At 44.4% G+C, this 17,306-nt stretch overlaps 1 protein-coding gene across 6 annotated transcripts in view; it reads right to left on the reverse strand.

Annotated features, from left to right (window-relative positions):
* LOC109865819 (RNA binding protein fox-1 homolog 2) overlaps positions 1-17,306 on the reverse strand; it is a 36,850-nt gene that overhangs the window by 8,799 nt on the left and 10,745 nt on the right. For 4 of the 6 annotated variants that reach the window (XR_004204449.1, XR_004204450.1, XM_031799289.1 and 1 more), the window contains exons 3-6: positions 7,941-8,150; positions 7,609-7,770; positions 7,210-7,263; positions 6,932-7,024 (exon numbers count right to left, since the gene is read on the reverse strand). Coding sequence is in view for 4 of the 6 variants with exons in the window: in XM_031799289.1 (XP_031655149.1) it covers positions 6,932-7,024; positions 7,210-7,263; positions 7,609-7,770; positions 7,941-8,150 (519 nt within the window). In the remaining 2 variants the exon portion in view is untranslated. Of the gene's footprint in view, positions 1-6,931; positions 7,025-7,209; positions 7,264-7,608; positions 7,771-7,940; positions 8,151-15,057; positions 15,648-17,306 lie in introns of those variants that run through there. The other 2 variants (XM_020454278.2, XM_031799288.1) reach the window with 2 other exon arrangements.

The raw sequence follows: 17,306 nt of genomic DNA on the forward strand, positions 1-17,306 counted from the left end.
GTCAAGAAAACACGACGAGGGGTCACACCGGACCTGAGGGACAAACACCCTTGCCTGCTCCATGCACAAACAACACAGGCTCCTCCTGTATACCCAAACCCATAGAAATAGAATGAATAGAACATGCATGGAACCTCTAACCCTGGAAAACTGACCGTTAAACTCAAGGGTACACTCACAATATCTGCCTGGTAGTGTGAAGTAATCATTTCCATGATAGTGTAGACTGTTCATTCAAATAAATAGTGATGTGGCTCATGCAACGGAATGTACTGTATTTTTTGTAAATGTCAGTTTTTTTTTAATCACAGCACAGATTGATGGGTACACTTCCTGCTTTTACTTACTGCTTTGGTATTATGGGTATACGTGCAATGGCCGACAAACCACCCATTATGCCATCACTGACTTGAATGGGGACACCCGTTCTATTCATTGTATTTCTATGCCCAAACCACACAGTACAGGCACCAACATAACCTTCAGTACTACCAGAACAAATAGACCCTAGATATTTTAAATATGAGTGCGTCAATACACTTAGAAATGGCTATAACTTTACTAACTCAGATTATTAATACATATGTAACTAACGCAAATAAATTGAGATTAGTAAAAAACTGTGTTTGTACTTGTCAACATTTATCTGCTACTGTCGTATGAATTGGAAAAAGTGACAGTAGTGTCTACGCTTGGATAAGAGGTTCATTTTGCTGATGTAAAGTGATAATGGTAATTGATTGATATATGCATTCTTTTTGAAGGATAAAAAACTAGGAATTTGTGAGTATTCACAATAATTTAACCATTGACACACACAGACTGAACAAAAATAAAACACATTTCAGATTAAGGCATTCAAAAGAAATCCAAGACCATTCCAGGCATTGCTACCTTTAAAAGAGAGAAAAGAGGGTGAAGTAAGCTTCTGTTGAACACGATGCAAAACGTTTCATCACTTGAACAGGTCACACAGATTACACGCAGCCAGTCAATCAAGAGCGCATCACATGACCAGAAGGTGAGCCAAACCAGCCAATCAGCAAGCATCAGATGCAGTATATATAGACCAATCAAAACATTCTGGCAGCCCTCCCAATCAAGTCACACACATCATACAGAGAGAGAAGGGGGGAGAAGAGAGAGCGGGATGCAGGAAGAATAGCCAGTCCACATTAAAAGACATGGGAACACATAAATGATGGGAGGTAAAGAGAGAGTGAGAGAGAAAGAAATGCACAAAAAAAAATTCTCTCATGAACAAAAAAACTAAACAAAATACCAAGATGCGGAACAAACTAATCAAAACAAAAGATAAAACATCTAACCGTTTGCCTACATATATGATCCAATACATGAGCTGGGACAGAGAGGGATGAGACAGAGAGGGATGAGACAGAGAGGGATGAGACAGAGAGGGATGAGACAGAGAGGGATGAGACAGAGACGGAGAGAGGACAGAATAAAGAGATAGAGGATGGGGGGTGCAAATGTCATTCCTCAAAAAACCAAATCAAACCATGACTGTGAAACACTGTCAGGCATTGCAATTCAGTGTCGCACTACAAATAACTAGAAGCAGACACTAATATAACACACCATCAAAAACCAAACCATTGCTCAACATTAAAACGAAACTCCTCGTGGACATAATAAGAGTCTGGGCACATAATCCAATTAAATATACTATCCTATTGAGAGTCAGATGTGATACTGATGGTGATTTCAAGATGATCTTCTCTCTCGTGGTGGTCTCCATTGGTAACTAGTTTGAAGTATTTTATATATTCGATATCAGTTGCATATCCTTAGCTTGTACAAAGTGTCATTTAACCTTCGTTTTAATGTGAAGAATAGACTACGTTGCCCTTCTACATCGACAACTGCAGCCAGCGCACAAAACCTACTGTCTCGTTACCAAGACTGACTTCTACCCCAACGCGTTCATGCTTTATCATGCCAACCCACTACTAGTGTACCAAACAAACCCACTACTAGTGTACCAAACAAACCCACTACTAGTGTACCAAACAAAATGCTGTTGAATCAAAGCAATCTACCGTTTGGTATTCACTAAAGAAAGGTAGCTTATACATAACATAGAGATGACAGTGGCACTATATGATACAGACGACAAGAGATAGTCAACCATGCAGGAAGTCAATAGCTCTATAATTAATGTTTGAATGCAGTTAAGAGTGGTGAATGGAATTAATTGCATAAAGTGGTAGTCAGTTGCGCTTGCAGATGCGTTTTATATCAGCTTATCTTAAATGTTACAGAAAGAGTCTGGAAGGCCATGCGATCCAAATGCCATTGGTTTTTCTAATCAGCATTTTATTCGCCAGCTCCACAATCAATCACAGGATTAGCCAATCAGATCCTTTCGATCAAACCCTGCCGGGTCAAGGACACTTTTATTGTATTTTTGTGTGTGTATAGGGTGCACTTTATCTTTATTTGGCAGATGGGGGGTGGGGGTGTCATTCAAAAATGATGCCATGTGTACACAACTTACCATTGCTGGGGAAACGGTGTGAGGACACGCGAGCGGTTACCGTGGAGACTGACAACAACACAGAAATCATCAGGGGGAAATAGAGAAAATATAATAAGAAATTAACCAAAACAAAAACAACCAATGAGGTGATGAAAAGCAACCACCCCCACCCTGAGGTACACAGAGGAAGTGATGTCATGAAGTGATGTCACAGGTGATTGGTCACCTTTTGACACAAAGCTGACCTCTATTGATGTAACTACAAATACCCAATACATATGAGCAGATACAGTCATACACATATGGGAGACAGAGGGGGACAGTTGAGGGATCAATCTAGAAGCCTATGGGTCAGGGAGAAGTCACTGAACTATTCAACACAACCAGTGTTGGGGGTAACGCCTTATAAAGTAACTTGCTACAGTAATAATAATACTTTTTGTGGTAACGAGTAATATGTCGGAGTTACTGTTCAAATTGTAGTAATAATATTACAGTTATCATTCCCTTCCTATTCCACTTATTGATCCAAGTTAATGTGTGAGATTATTATTCCCTCTGTTGGCGCAATATATATATATAACATTTAAAATATGTCCTCTCACCAGGTTCCTGTTTATGCACACACTACTACTAACTGCTTAAGTGAGGAAGATGGGGAAATGGCAGAAGCGTCTTACACACTTACTTTCCCAGTGTGGAAGTACTCCCATTACTTTAATTTGGTAGGACAAGATGACAAGAATAACACAGTAAAATGTCAACTCTGCCCAGGTGAGAAACACCTGACCCTGCTGCTGAAGATGACTGTGGGCCTACCTCATCCAAACAACCAAGGTTTGATTCTAATGGTTCAGGAGGACAGGCTGGGACCCAGGGGGAGCAGAACCAGCATGTAGCTGGGTATGTAGTAGAGGAAATGCTGCCCCTATCCTCAGTAGACATTGTGTCTGTCATTATTAGGCTAATTGTGTTGGTGCATAGGCCTACATAGGGTAACGTTGGCATTGTTTACATTGAGTGAGGAAGCGCAACATTTTGGGGTGTAACACAAAAGTAATAAAGAGTAGTGTAACTAATTACTTTCCCCAGGGAGTAATAAGTAACGTAATTCATTAATGTTGAAAGAAGTAATAGATAATATAACTTTTTTTGGTAAAAAAAAACAACACATAACAAAATACTCTATTGGAGTAGACTTAAAAAGGAGAATGGACAGATGGAGAGGGGTATATCGACTAGGCTTGGGCAGTATAGCATTTATACCGTATACTAGGGTATTTGGAAAAAGCCAAATACTCTCAATTATTTATTTGAAGTTTCTCAATAAATTTGAATATTTGTAGTAACTTTTTAAGTTAATACCTGCAGTCAACTTGTGCAATACATTCGGCGATAAAGCAGATTGCGCTCTTCATTTCACCGGTCACATTATTTTACGTTCTGAAGTTTACCGCTGTTCCCAGAACAGTTGAGCCAGTCAAGTGTTTGTTTGCAGAGGTGTGGACTTGAGTCACATGACTTGGATTCGAGTCACATGACTTGGACTCGAGTCACAAATGAGATGACTTGCAACTCGACTTTGACTTCAACACAAATGACACGTGTCTTGACTTGGACTTGAGCCTTATGACTCGACCTGACTTGATGCCCAAATATAAAAAATTATGATTTTCTTTTAAAAACTCTTCATTTAACGGATTACAGTTTGAATCGGACAGCAGCCAATCAAATTGTGCCAGCTGAGAAAAAGTTGTGCGTGGCAGTGCAGAGGAATGTCGACCGGGTGAATTCAGATGGAGCCCTTGGAAAGATGATACCCAAAATTATTATTTTCAGTTATAAAGACGACGCTGTATCAACAAAAAATGGATTGCAACTTGCAAAACATGCGGGAAGAAAATTAGTGAGGCCCAACAACTTCCAACGTTGTTCGACATTTGAAGCTGCACAAAGAACGGTAAGTCGTGGCTAATATAGCTGACAGCTATATATTTGTATTACTTTACTAGTGTATCATGTAGGCAACGTAATGTTAAATCAATGAGCCTCCACACACACAGTCAGTTCAGGAATGTGATCACTGCACCCAAGATTGAGCTACAACTGCCTGATGTTCCTAAAACAAGGTTGGGCGATTGTGTACAAGCCTACAGTGCCCGATAGCGATCCTCGATAGTCGATCACTATTGGGGGGGGGGGGGGGCTACCCATGTATTTCCGTGGAAATATAACATTTATTTGGAAAGTAATAAATATAGTTATTTTTAAAAGCATTCATGATTTGCGTAAATGTAATATACTAACTATTACTCTTGTTAAAAATATGAAATGGTATTACATTTGGTGAAGAGCACATTAGGACTTGTTTAGGACTCGAAACTCAAAGTTAAAGACTTGAGACTTGATTGTCTTGACTTGAGACTTGACTCGGACTTGCCTGTCTCGACTTGGGAGTTGGGCGCTGAGACTTACTTGTGACTTGTAAAACAATGACTTGGTCCCACCTCTGGCAAATGGCACAACAGGAGACAGCGGGAGCTGGTGAGACCACAGCGTTGTAAATCTATCGGCCAGTCACTGTTGTGCGCCGCACGAGGCGATGAAGTTACACTCATACAATTCACTACGAAATGTTTGCCATCAGATATCTTATCACGGCTTTCTGTCATGTGTGAGAAGTCAAAGGGTTCTTGGTTAGTTATCTGCCATTTTCCCCCTGTGCTTCCTTACTAGCAGGTTTTTTCCTCCTCCGTTCTTCTCACCTCTGCTGAATGTACACATGCTGGATCTTCTTTCAGAGAAGCATGCATCACAACTTTTGCACAATTTCTCTCGTTCACCTTCGCTTGTACAAGTCCAGACGCAACGAAAATGACATTCGGTAGCTACTAGCTATGATTGTATAACTTTATGAGCAGGATTTCCCGGTCTTTGCAAATAGTTTGTTGTTAGCATTCTAGTAATAAGATGCCCAACGGGCTTTTTGGGGGGGGGGGGTTTTAGTGCCCCTTGTGGGCTATGCCGGTAATACCGTAAATCCTGGGATGGCAGGTAGGACGGTATGAAAATCTGGATATCGCCCAAGCCTAATATGGACAGGTGTTGAGGGTCACAAACAAACACAGGTTGATATAAGGGGAGAGAGACAAACAAGGATAGACAGACCGACCGGCATGAAGATAGAGAAAGAGATGGAGCAGAACAGAACAGGGGGGAAAGGAGAGGAAGACAGCCGTATCATCGTCACTCGTCACTCTCTCCATCGCTCTCTCTCCCCCTCTTCCCCCGTATTTCTCTCTCTCACCCGCACGTTTTAGGCCCACATCCACACAGCAGAGGAGTGCATAACGGTTGAGAGCATGCAGAAGAGCTCAAAATAAAGCATGGATCTAAAAACCAAGAGCCAAAGCAATGGCAGAGCATGAGGTGTTGTCCTTCCGAGATCCTCCAAGTCATGCTGACAAAGAAAAACAGAGGCATTGCAGCAGAACCTGTCCCCATTACACCAGGTATTACTCTTGGAAAAGGGGGATGCAAGTGAGGGTGGGGTGTGGGTTGCCTTTATTTAATGAGTGACATATAGACCCCCAAAAATCACCAGTGAATCTATAAGCAGCAGATCAAACACGTCACCACCACACTCCCTCAGGGCAGTCTCATACCAATACCTACCAACAACCTAATGCATGCAGCAATGTCAACATACAGCAAGGCAATCAGACTACTTCAATACTGTGCACTGACTCACAATCAAGCACACAGGTATCGGAATGTAGGGGAAAGAAAAGGAGGCAATCTTTTATGTCACATCACCTGACCGGTCTTCTGAAACACGATTGGTAGCCCATGCAAGAGAATCTCTCACAAACACAAGCAAGCACGGTTGGTTGTTTGTCAGAAGAAGAAAATAAAGGAAGAGAGGAGAGGGAGAACGTCCCCTCTAAAATAGTGAACACCAATAAAGCCCGGATTCTGATCGTGGAAGTGATGGTGATGATGGATATAAAGAAGGGGTGCAGCAGAGAAAACAAGACACGCCCTCTCGCATGCCGTGTCATAAGCAGCATCCAGAGGCACAGTGTGTAAAGGTGTCACGGGAAAACACTGTTCCCAGACCATTTTGTTGCCAAACCACCCAGCATGCTTTGCAATCCAGGCAAACCCATAAAGCTGAAGATCAAAACGTGCAAATGGACAGTGCGCGAAACAGGAAGTGATGTAAAACCAAGACATCGTGCGCATCAATCTTTCTGTGAGGCACCACCGCACCATGCTGGAAAGGGGGTTATTATAACACTAAACACAAACAGACTCCCCGAAACCATTTGAGACAGTTCAACTGGAGATGGAGGAGCATACTAAGCCAACCGGACATAATTTCACAAAGACGAAAAACAAAATGGCCACCGTTCTTGGAGGGTAAATTACCTCAACCTTGCGTCCTTCCACCAGAGTTCCGTGGAGAGCAGCTCTGGCCTTCTCAGCGTCTGCGCTCGTCTCAAACGTCACAAAGCCAAAACCCTAGAGAGGAAATGGGGTTGAGGATGGAAACAGAAGGGGATGGAATGGAAACAAGAGGGTTGGAATATAAGAGAAGGATAAGGGATATGAAGAAATGTGCGTAAGCTATGTCCATTCTGTGCAGAGTATTATGTAATGTAACTTAAAATGAACAGGTTTGGTAGTTTGATGTGTACATGTCATACCTTCGATCCTCTCTCGTTGAATATGATCTCTACGTCGAGGATCTTTCCAAATTGCTGTAGAAAAAAAAGGGGGGGGGGGGCAGCATCAATAAGCATGGCACTGCAAACTACTGCATTGAAAATGAAATACAAAAATTTAACACAAGGTGGCAGTATTCTACCGGACATATAAACTAGCAGAAATCATGCAGAACTTTTTAATGATCAGTTCTATTCCTCTTAGTGCCTCTTAATTCTCTGCTCTTTTTCCTGCTCCGTGTTAAGGAAGCTTTACTAAAACACTAATTTAAAAGTCCTAAAATGGATGTAGCAATCACAGATTGCTCCTTTAAATCACTAACTAATCTAGAATGTCAGGGTTGTGGATGGGGAAAAAGGACAATATTCCTGTTCTCGTACCCCAAACATCTGCCGGAGGTCAGGGTCTCTGAAGCGGAAGGGAATGTTGGAGACGTGGAGGCGTTTCGGGGTCCCCTTCTCTGAGTCGTCCCCTACGGACCCCCCGCCAACACCTCCTGTACCCACCAACTGGGTATCAATCTGTGACGACACATCTGACTGCTGTGAGAAAGAAAGAGTGAAAGAAATAGGAAGAAAGAGTGAGAGAGGCAGACAGACAGAGAAAGAAAGAGACAGCGAGAAAGTAGGGATTTAATAGACACTTACTCGCTCATTCACAGCGTGAAACGAACTCGCTGGTAAAGTTTGTGCAAAATAAAAACCAAACTCACGTGGGTGGTTAAGCTGTTTGGGACACTTGTCGGGGTGTTAAGGCCTGCCTGTCCGGCCTCCACCGACCCCTGGATGGCCCCTGCGGCGTACAGACTGGCCCCGTACTCCAGGGCCAAGCCGTTCTGGGGGGGTGGAGGGGGAGGAGGGGGGAAGGCGGAGAAGGATGGGGGGACGAGACCCTCTTGACCACCTGCTGCATCCTGAGAGCCCTGAGGGTGGGAGAGAGAGAGAGAGAGAGAAAAGGAAGAGAGAGGTGAGTGGTCTTAAGTAACTGGCTGGCTATACTCCACCGTATTCCTTTACCGACAGAGCCGGAGAGAGAGCCTGAGAGAACATCACTAGGGGTAAGACCACTTTCCCAAGAGGTTCAGTTTAAAAGGCTTACAGGCACGGATATTATATTTCCATCCCCCCGGTGTGTGTGTGTGCTGTTGTCCATTAAATATTCACTACAGGCCCATCTATTATTGAGGGGGTCAGCAGCTTCCACACAGAGAAGCAGCACAATAGATGCCGACACCCACACACAGACACAAACAGATAGACACATACACACCTCAACACACTAACTATGACACGCAAACGCCCACAAGCCTAAACATTCAAAGGCTGACTGTTGGATAACGGCTGTGCTATAATCTAATGCCCACAACTACCCGAAATACTCTCATAAACACACACACACACACTACAGTGCATTCCTTGCTTACTGGCAGAGGGGCATCGCTACCCTAAATGGAAATGGTGAGAGTGCTGAAAGAGATGACGGAGAGACAAGAGGAGAGGAAAGGGGGATGGGATATGGAGAGGGAAAGGACAGGAGAGGTGAAGACTGACAGAAAAGTCCTGCTACTGTTGCATGAAATACTGGATTCAACGTGTTTCATTCATTTACCATATCAGACTGCTATAAACGGGTTTGGCTTAGATTGTTGACAACATATAACTATATACAGTGGGGAGAACAAGTATTTGATACACTGCCGATTTTGCAGGTTTTCCTACTTACAAAGCTTGTAGAGGTCTGTAATTTTTATCATAGGTACACTTCAACTGTGAGAGACGAAATCTAAAACAAAAATCCAGAAAATCACATTGTATGATTACCTGTATTAACTGCACCTGTTTGAACTCGTTACCTGTATAAAAGACACCTGTCCACACACTCAATCAAACAGACTACAACCTCTCCACAATGGCCAAGACCAGAGAGCTGTGTAAGGACATCAGGGGAAAAATTGTAGACCTGCACAAGGCTGGGATGGGTTACAGGACAATAGGCAAGCAGCTTGGTGAGAAGGCAACAACTGCTGGCGCAAATATTAGAAAATGGAAGAAGTTCAAGATGACGGTCAATCACCCTCGGTCTGGGGCTCCATGCAAGATCTCACCTCGTGGGGCATCAATGATCATGAGGAATGTGAGGGATCAGCCCAGAACTACATGGCAGGACCTGGTCAATGACCTGAAGAGAGCTGGGACCACAGTCTCAAAGAAAACCATTAGTAACACACTACGCCGTCATGGATTAAAATCATGCAGCGCACGCAAGGTCCCCCTGCTCAAGCCAGCGCATGTCCAGGCCCGTCTGAAGTTTGCCAATGACCATCTGGATGATCCAGAGGAGGAACGGGAGAAGGTCATGTGGTCTGATGAGACAAAAATAGAGCCTTTTGGTCTAAACTCCACTCGCCGTGTTTGGAGGAAGAAGAAGGATGAGTACAACCCCGGAGTACACCATCCCAACCGTGAAGCATGGAGGTGGAAACATCATTCTTTGGGGATGCTTTTTTGCAAAGGGGACAGGATGACTGCACCGTATTGAGGGGAGGATGGATGGGGCCATGTATCGCGAGATCTTGGCCAACAACCTCCTTCCCTCAGTAAGAGCATTGAAGATGGGTCGTGGCTGGGTCTTCCAGCATGACAACGACCCGAAACACACCGCCAGGGCAACTAAGGAGTGGCTCCGTAAGAAGCATCTCAAGGTCATGGAGTGGCCTACCCAGTCTCCAGACCTGAACCCAATAGAAAATCTTTGGAGGGAGCTGAAAGTCTGTATTGCCCAGCGACAGCCCCGAAACCTGAAGGATCTGGAGAAGGTCTGTATGGAGGAGTGGGCCAAAATCCCTGCTGCAGTGTGTGCAAACCTGGTCAAGAACTACAGGAAACGTATGATCTCTGTAATTGCAAACAAAGGTTTCTGTACCAAATATTAAGTTCTGCTTTTCCGATGTATCAAATACTTATGTCATGCACTAAAATGCAAATGAATTACTTAAAAATCATACAATGTGATTTCTGGATATTTTTTTTTAGATTCCGTCTCTCAGTTGAAGTGTACCTATGATAAAAATTACAGACCTCCACATGCTTTGTAAGTAGGAAAACCTGCAAAAATCGGCAGTGTATCAAATACTTGTTCTCCCCACTGTATAGTCTCCAAATGTTTATTGAAAATAAATACATCTGTACAATGAGCTCTTGTCTCTCAAATACATTGTTAGTTGTAGGTTAGCTAGCTAGCAAATGTTTTGCCATATTAGCATTCACATGAAATGAGTCAAAACGAGACATGATATCACAGCCGTAGTCCCATGTGGCGCAGGGTTGTGGGTTCGATTCCCACGGGGGACCAGTACGAAAATGTATGCGCCCACTACTGTAAGTCGCTCTCGATAAGAGCGTCTGCTGAATGACTTCAATGTCAAATCAATAACAAGAAAACAAATCAGAATGTCAGCGTCTTGTCATTGTTGCTAGCTAGCTGACAATTCATGTGACGTTGCCTATAGATAATGACAAGCATCAGTTGATATAGCAATAATGCTGTGTTATCTAAAACACAACATCTGTCTGTGTGTGTGTGTGATCGGGTGAAGCATTTCCCTGCTGTGTGGTACAATACATCCAGAGTCCCTGAGGGAGTGTTAGGACAGAGTGTGTGTGTGTGTGTGTGTGCCATCTGTTTAAGCTCCTGACCTTTCGCTGCCTTGCACCTGTGACAAGCTGGGGACGCTGGGCAAGCCTGGGTCATTTTGATTCTTACAGAACAGAAAAAAGAAAGAAAGAAAACAGGGCAACCCCCAAGCCCCTCTCCCACTGTACATGTATCTAACCGTGGGTTGTTCTATGTAGACTTGGGAAAAGCCTTGAAGCTAAAATATTGGCAAATAATATCCCATTCTATTCCCTTGCTTTGTTTTTCAATTCTGCCAAACCGAAACACAGAAAAATGGAGCAACCTTGAGCCTTCCATTTTAGCTGAACGACTGCGTGACCTTTCAAAGAGAATATTCATGTTCTATTTTCCACACATGCCATCCACAGCCCTGATGCTGCACACCATGGGTATCTCCCAAATGGAGCCCTGTTCCCTGTATAGTGCACTTATTTTGACCAGAGTCCTGTGGGCATCAACTGGAATGGTCTCCTGGTCTGTCAGGATCGCCTTGTTATGTGATTTAGACTAAGTTGCTTTGTCATTGTCGCTGGGTAAGAGCATCTGCTGAATACATACATAGATTGTGTAACAAAGAGAGGGATGGCTGAGAGAGGGATGGCTGAGAGAGGGATGGATGGAGAAAGAGCAGGACAGGGAGAAGGAGAGATATTGTCACTCTGATGTGGGGTGTCCTGTAGACAGATATGTGTCACGCATCTTGTCAGCACACACTTGTAAACGCGAGTGTGTGTCCCTGGTTGTGTAAGCTTATGCCGTCAGTTCAGCGGAGCCTGTGATTCAGAGGCAGTAGCTGCAGCTGACTTACTTTCGGGTCAGTTAGCGCCGGCTAGCTAGTGTGTTTGAGGAGCCTGGCATGTTAGAAAATGCACTCCTCTGCATTGTCTGACTGCAGCAGTGTCACTGTGTGCGCGTGTGTAGATAACCGCGGCTAACCAGGGCAGATCTAGGCCTTTCGACATGAATAATGACTTTTCAGGGACCTCTTTGTCTAATGGGTGTATGGCATAAGTCTACAGTCTAATTCTAAAGCACTGGAGTGTATGAAGAATGGGGGAAGGTGGCATTCATTGGATACTACTGAACTGTAGATGATGCATGAATTGAAAGGTGCAGTTCTGTTGTCAGTACATTAGACACGGAGCTTAACAGTACACAATTCAAAATACTATTTATTAAATTATTGGCACGTTTACCAGCTATCTATACATTCCTAACATAAGGAACTGTAGAAGAAACCCTTTCCTTCCTTCCTAAATAATTCCATCCTCCTATGCCGCCCCCTCTCCCCATCACTCTCCTCCCTCCCACTCGCTCTCCTCCTGCTGCTGCTGCTGTTCTCCCTGTCCTCCCCCTCAACTCCACCCTTCTTTTTTTTAACGCTTCATTAAATCCAGACGGGACCCTTGCATCCACCCCCCCCCCAGTCAACCTCGCTGCCAGGCAGCCTCATAGCAACAGAACATTAGCTCGCCCCGTAAACTCCTCCCACTCCACATCTCCTTATAGGGTAACATGTCTGCTTGTCATGAAGCCCCTCTCACTCCGCCCCCACATCCATTTCCTTGTAGGGTCTTATGCATGCTCCAGATTATCACGTGCACACCACGTTCTCTGTCATCTCTCCTGTATTGTTTCTGGTATTAATGGTCTGTTAGGCTCCGGTGCAACTCTTTATGAAAGGTACACATTCAAGACAGACATGGTTGACAATATCTGTCGGTCAATATTGCTTTACCGTACCGCTTGTCAACCATGCAACGACGCACGCAGCCCCAGACAAACAAACACACACACAGGTGAACACACAAAACAGGAGTCTATTGACACTACATATGTCGTTCCTCCTCTTCTAACACATTGTCAGTGACCATGGAACTAGTTCGTCTTGTTCAGAGGACACGGAGAGCTCAATACCAATCTGACTCTGGCTTTCCCATGGCCAACGTGTTCATGTGTGTACATAAGCTAGTTCCTAGATGACCGTTGTACTGTCAATCACACCGTGCACTGAGCGGTTGGAGCAAGGCTGGTTGGGATTCCACATCCAGCCCTCCTTTGGAAAGTGCATCATTAGTTTTCAAAAGCATATCAGTTTAGCGCTGCCATAGAGTGGACACAAATGAACATTCAAAATGGACCTCGGCAAAGACGACTTCCACAGTCCCAATAGTAGAACGGTTTTGCAGTGTTAACTGGACCCATTATTATTACATTTGAAGCACGGCTCAGGACATTGTGTATGCTTCATGCCCGTGTGGGCCTGTAAAAAGTTGTTACACTTCCTAGTGACACTTCACGCCTACCTCGATCAATGAATGGTCGTCATAGCAACAACACTAATAGCCCATTTTGAAGAAAGGGGGCAGAATCATAAATCACTGGTAGTGTAGGCCTTTGAAGAATGTCAAGAGCTTTTGACCTCCATAGTTTGTGTGTGTGTGTGTGGGGGGGGGGGGGGCAAGTAGGTGTCTCTCCCGTGCCTTAGGGCACACGCTTGGGTGGGGCTCTGCAAATACTTCTCTATTTCTCCAACCCTCTCTCTTTCTCTCAGTGCTAGGCTATCCCTATTAGCACAAAGAGCTCTGTAGTAAAAGCACACCTTAAAACAGAAGCTATAATTTACTGTGCCAGTGCTTCTCCACAAACAAACAAAAAAATCCCCCCTTTCAAGTGAATTGCAACTTTGGATCCACTGCATTGTCAGCGATTCAGCATTCTATTACGTCACGCAACAAACTAGCTTTATCCAGTGAGCTATCCATCTCACTGTCTAGATTATATATATCTACACCCATCTACCTCCCTTATCCATTTCTCTAGCAGTCCATCTGTGTATAATCTATCCTTTAGGAACAACTATGACTTTTATGGGCCTTCCTGCAAAGACAAAAGGTGGGCTGTCTGTCACCTTTCATTTCAATGTACATTCTCCTGTTTCCCCTCTATCCGTCCCATCCCCCTCTTTCTGGGGCTCTTAAAGGAAAACATTGAGATAACAGCTGCTAGGACCCCAGGGAGAGGCACAGGGAAAAGAGGTCAAATAGTAAAGGGAGCAGGATTCAAAGGTACTGCTGAAAGAAGAGTACAGGCCAATGCATGTATGCAGGCAGAGCACTAACCAGGGTAGTCAGTCAGACACTGGTGGAACACATGGTGGGACCACGGAGTCATCCCTCAAATATAATGATATGGCGTTAGTCTGACACACACACACACGGGAGTCTCGACCTTCAAACAAAGCGTGTGTGAGTGAGAGAGCGTCTCTCAGAGAGATAAGAGAGTGGGGGGGTATTGGTTGAGAAGAAAGAGAAAGCAAAACAGAGAGAGACAGACAGAAAGAGAGACCGGCAGAGAGTGAGACAGAGCGAGAGTGAGAGACAACTGTTCTTGGGGCACCTGTCCCTTTCGCTCAGAGCATAGAGGGATACGTATACAGACAGCTGCAGAATTTCTTTACCCCCATTTGCTCTCCTCCCCCCTATTCCCTCTCCTCCCTCCTATTCCCTCTCTCCTCTCATACGCAAACATGTCTTGAGGCTTACTCAGATCCCGAGGACAGTGCAGGCTAGAGGCCTGTACTTACACGGTCATCCTAAACAAATCCTATATCCTCATTCTCACACACGCACACATCCCTTTCCCTGTTCTCCAGATTTGCAGGAACAAATATTCCCGTCCATATGTCCTGCATATAAACATAAATGCTACGACGCATGAATTGAGAAGCCAGAGTACAAATGTGGTCAGCGAACGTATCTGTGAGCACTAGAGGCCCAGGGCAAGAGAACAGATGCCATGACAATACGGTACAGCAAAGCTCACACAGCATATTATAATACAGATTCTATCTTCAAAGGCTCCCATCTCTGTCCCTCTCCTAGTGCAGCGCAGTATTCCAGTGTTGATTTCCTATTTGCCGACGCTTCTGACTGATGATTGGGTGGAAAGCCATGCATGAAATGGCCTCACTAGCACACCGCTCAAGTAAAAAGGGTCAAACACAACGCTTGGCATTTGCGCTGAATTAAGAATCGCTGCAGCTAAAGAACAGACAAACCTAGTTTATGTAATTTAATTGTTGTTCCTTTATAAAACAGCAACCGAAACAGTAGAATAAGCCTTGCAGAGGGGATTTCAAGATAGGAACTCACCGACAACACGGAAGGATAGTACAGTCCCATCATCGTATTCGTGCAAAAACTTGAAATATCCGTTTATCCTCGCTCTCCTTTCCTCCTCTCTATCCGAGTACGTGTCCCCTCTCCAGCTCACTCTCCCGTCTATCTGTCGCTCTTCACAGATTCAAAATCTCCCTCCTCTTCCCTCGCTTGCTCCGTATACCACGCCAAGCCCCCCTCCCCACCTCCTCCGCTCTCTCTGTCCCTGTCACTCTCCCTCGCTCACTTTTTTTTCTCTATTGTGCTTTCCTTTCCCTCAACCCCCAGCCTTCCGTTTTCTCTGTCGTGCCGTTGCCTGTTCACTGCTCATCCCTCTCTCTCTCTCTCACCCAGATAGCCTGATGCTCCCCAGCCACACATCCTCCTCCCCTTCCTACGCCGCCTCCTTTCCCTTGCTGTCACACCTGCAAACTTTCCCCCTCCCCTACTTCTCTCTCTCCCTCCGTGTCGCAGTATCTCCCTCCCCCTGTTCTCTCCATGTAGGTGAGTTAAACTGGGGCTGCTCGCACCACTGGGAGACTGAAGAGAGAACAGAAGCTTTGTTTCCCTCCTTCCTCTCCTTTCTGTTTTTCTCACACTCTCTCACCGTCTCCTGCGTGACAATCTCTGGGCTCTTCCTTCGGAAAGTCTTTGATCACCTCGTCTCATGCTGTCAGTGACAGTTTAGCAGCTCTTCCCCAGGGGGCTTTGTGAGCGACTTCTCATCGTCTCGTGTTTTTAACCTCTTCGGGCAAACATCCCCTCACGATACCGCCGTGGTCCAAATGGCTTTTTCCTCTATACCGCTTCCTTGAGCAAGACTCTTTTAAGAACAGACAAGTTCTAGGTATTTTCAGCCATTGTTTTCCTTTAGCTGCCATTCCACACTACACAGAGGTATACAGTAAGTGGACATGGGGACCGTCCGTATCATTTTATTTAGCCACAGAACAACAACCAAGGATAGAGATATATAGATAGTGGAATGTCCATTCTAGTAATTCTAATTCCATGCATACATTGTCAGCCGTGTAAAGCGTTCATGATGAATGATGCACTACGGATGCCGTGTGACGAGGGAGTGGGGGATAAAGAGGGAGGGATGAGGGGATTATGGAAAGAGCATGGAGGATGATCTGAGGATTAACAACACCAACTAAACCACCTAATAACACAATCAGCCTCTTAAAACACACCCAGGTAAACACACTGGACATACGGTACACACAAACACATAAGGTAGGCCCCTATGTATGGTTTTTATTGTCATATGGGCTGTGTTGACTGCAGGGCACACACACACACACACACACACACAGTTTGGATTTATTTCAGCAGTGGTGGCAAATACTTTATATCTGGTTCAAGTTTACGTTGAAAAAGACCACGAAAATGATTTCAAAATAAAATAATTCGGAAGTTTACATTCACTTAGGTTGGAGTCATTAAAACTCGTTTTTCAACCACTCCACAAATGTCTTGTTAACAAACTATAGTTTTGGCAAGTCAGTTAGGACATCTACTTTGTGCATGACAAGTAATTTTTCCAACAACTGTTTACAGACAGATTATTTCACTTATAATTCACTGTATCACAATTCCAGTGGGTTTACATACACTAAGCTTGGAAAATCTCAGAAAATGATGTCATGGCTTTAGAAGATTCTGATAGGCTAATTGACATCATTTGAGTCAATTGGAGGTGTACCTGTGGATACATTTCAAGGCCTACCTTCCAACTCAGTGCCTCTTCGCTTGACATCATGGGAAAATCTAAAGAAATCAGCCAAGACCTCAGAAAAAAAATTGTAGACCTCCACAAGTCTGGTTCATCCTTGGGAGCAATTTCCAAATGCCTGAAGGTATCACATTCATCTGTACAAACAATAGCACGCAAGTATAAACACCATGGGACCACGCAGCCATCATACCGCTCAGGAAGGAGACGCGTTCTGTCTCCTAGAGATGAATGTGCTTTGGTGAGAAAAGTGCAAATCAATCTCAGAACTCCAGAAAAGGACCTTGTGAAGATGCTGGAGGAAACAGGTAAAAAAAGCATCTCTATCCACAGTAAAAACGAGTCCTATATCGACATAACCTGAAATGCTGCTCAGTAAGGAAGAAGCCACTGCTCCAAAACCACCATAAAAAAAGCCAGACTACAGTTTGCAACTAACTGCACATGGGGACAAAGACGGTACTTTTTGGAGAAAAGTCCTCTGGTCTGATGAAACGAAAATAGA

This window comes from Oncorhynchus kisutch, linkage group LG20, assembly GCF_002021735.2.
Source record: "Oncorhynchus kisutch isolate 150728-3 linkage group LG20, Okis_V2, whole genome shotgun sequence".
Classification (NCBI taxonomy): Eukaryota; Metazoa; Chordata; class Actinopteri; order Salmoniformes; family Salmonidae; genus Oncorhynchus; species Oncorhynchus kisutch.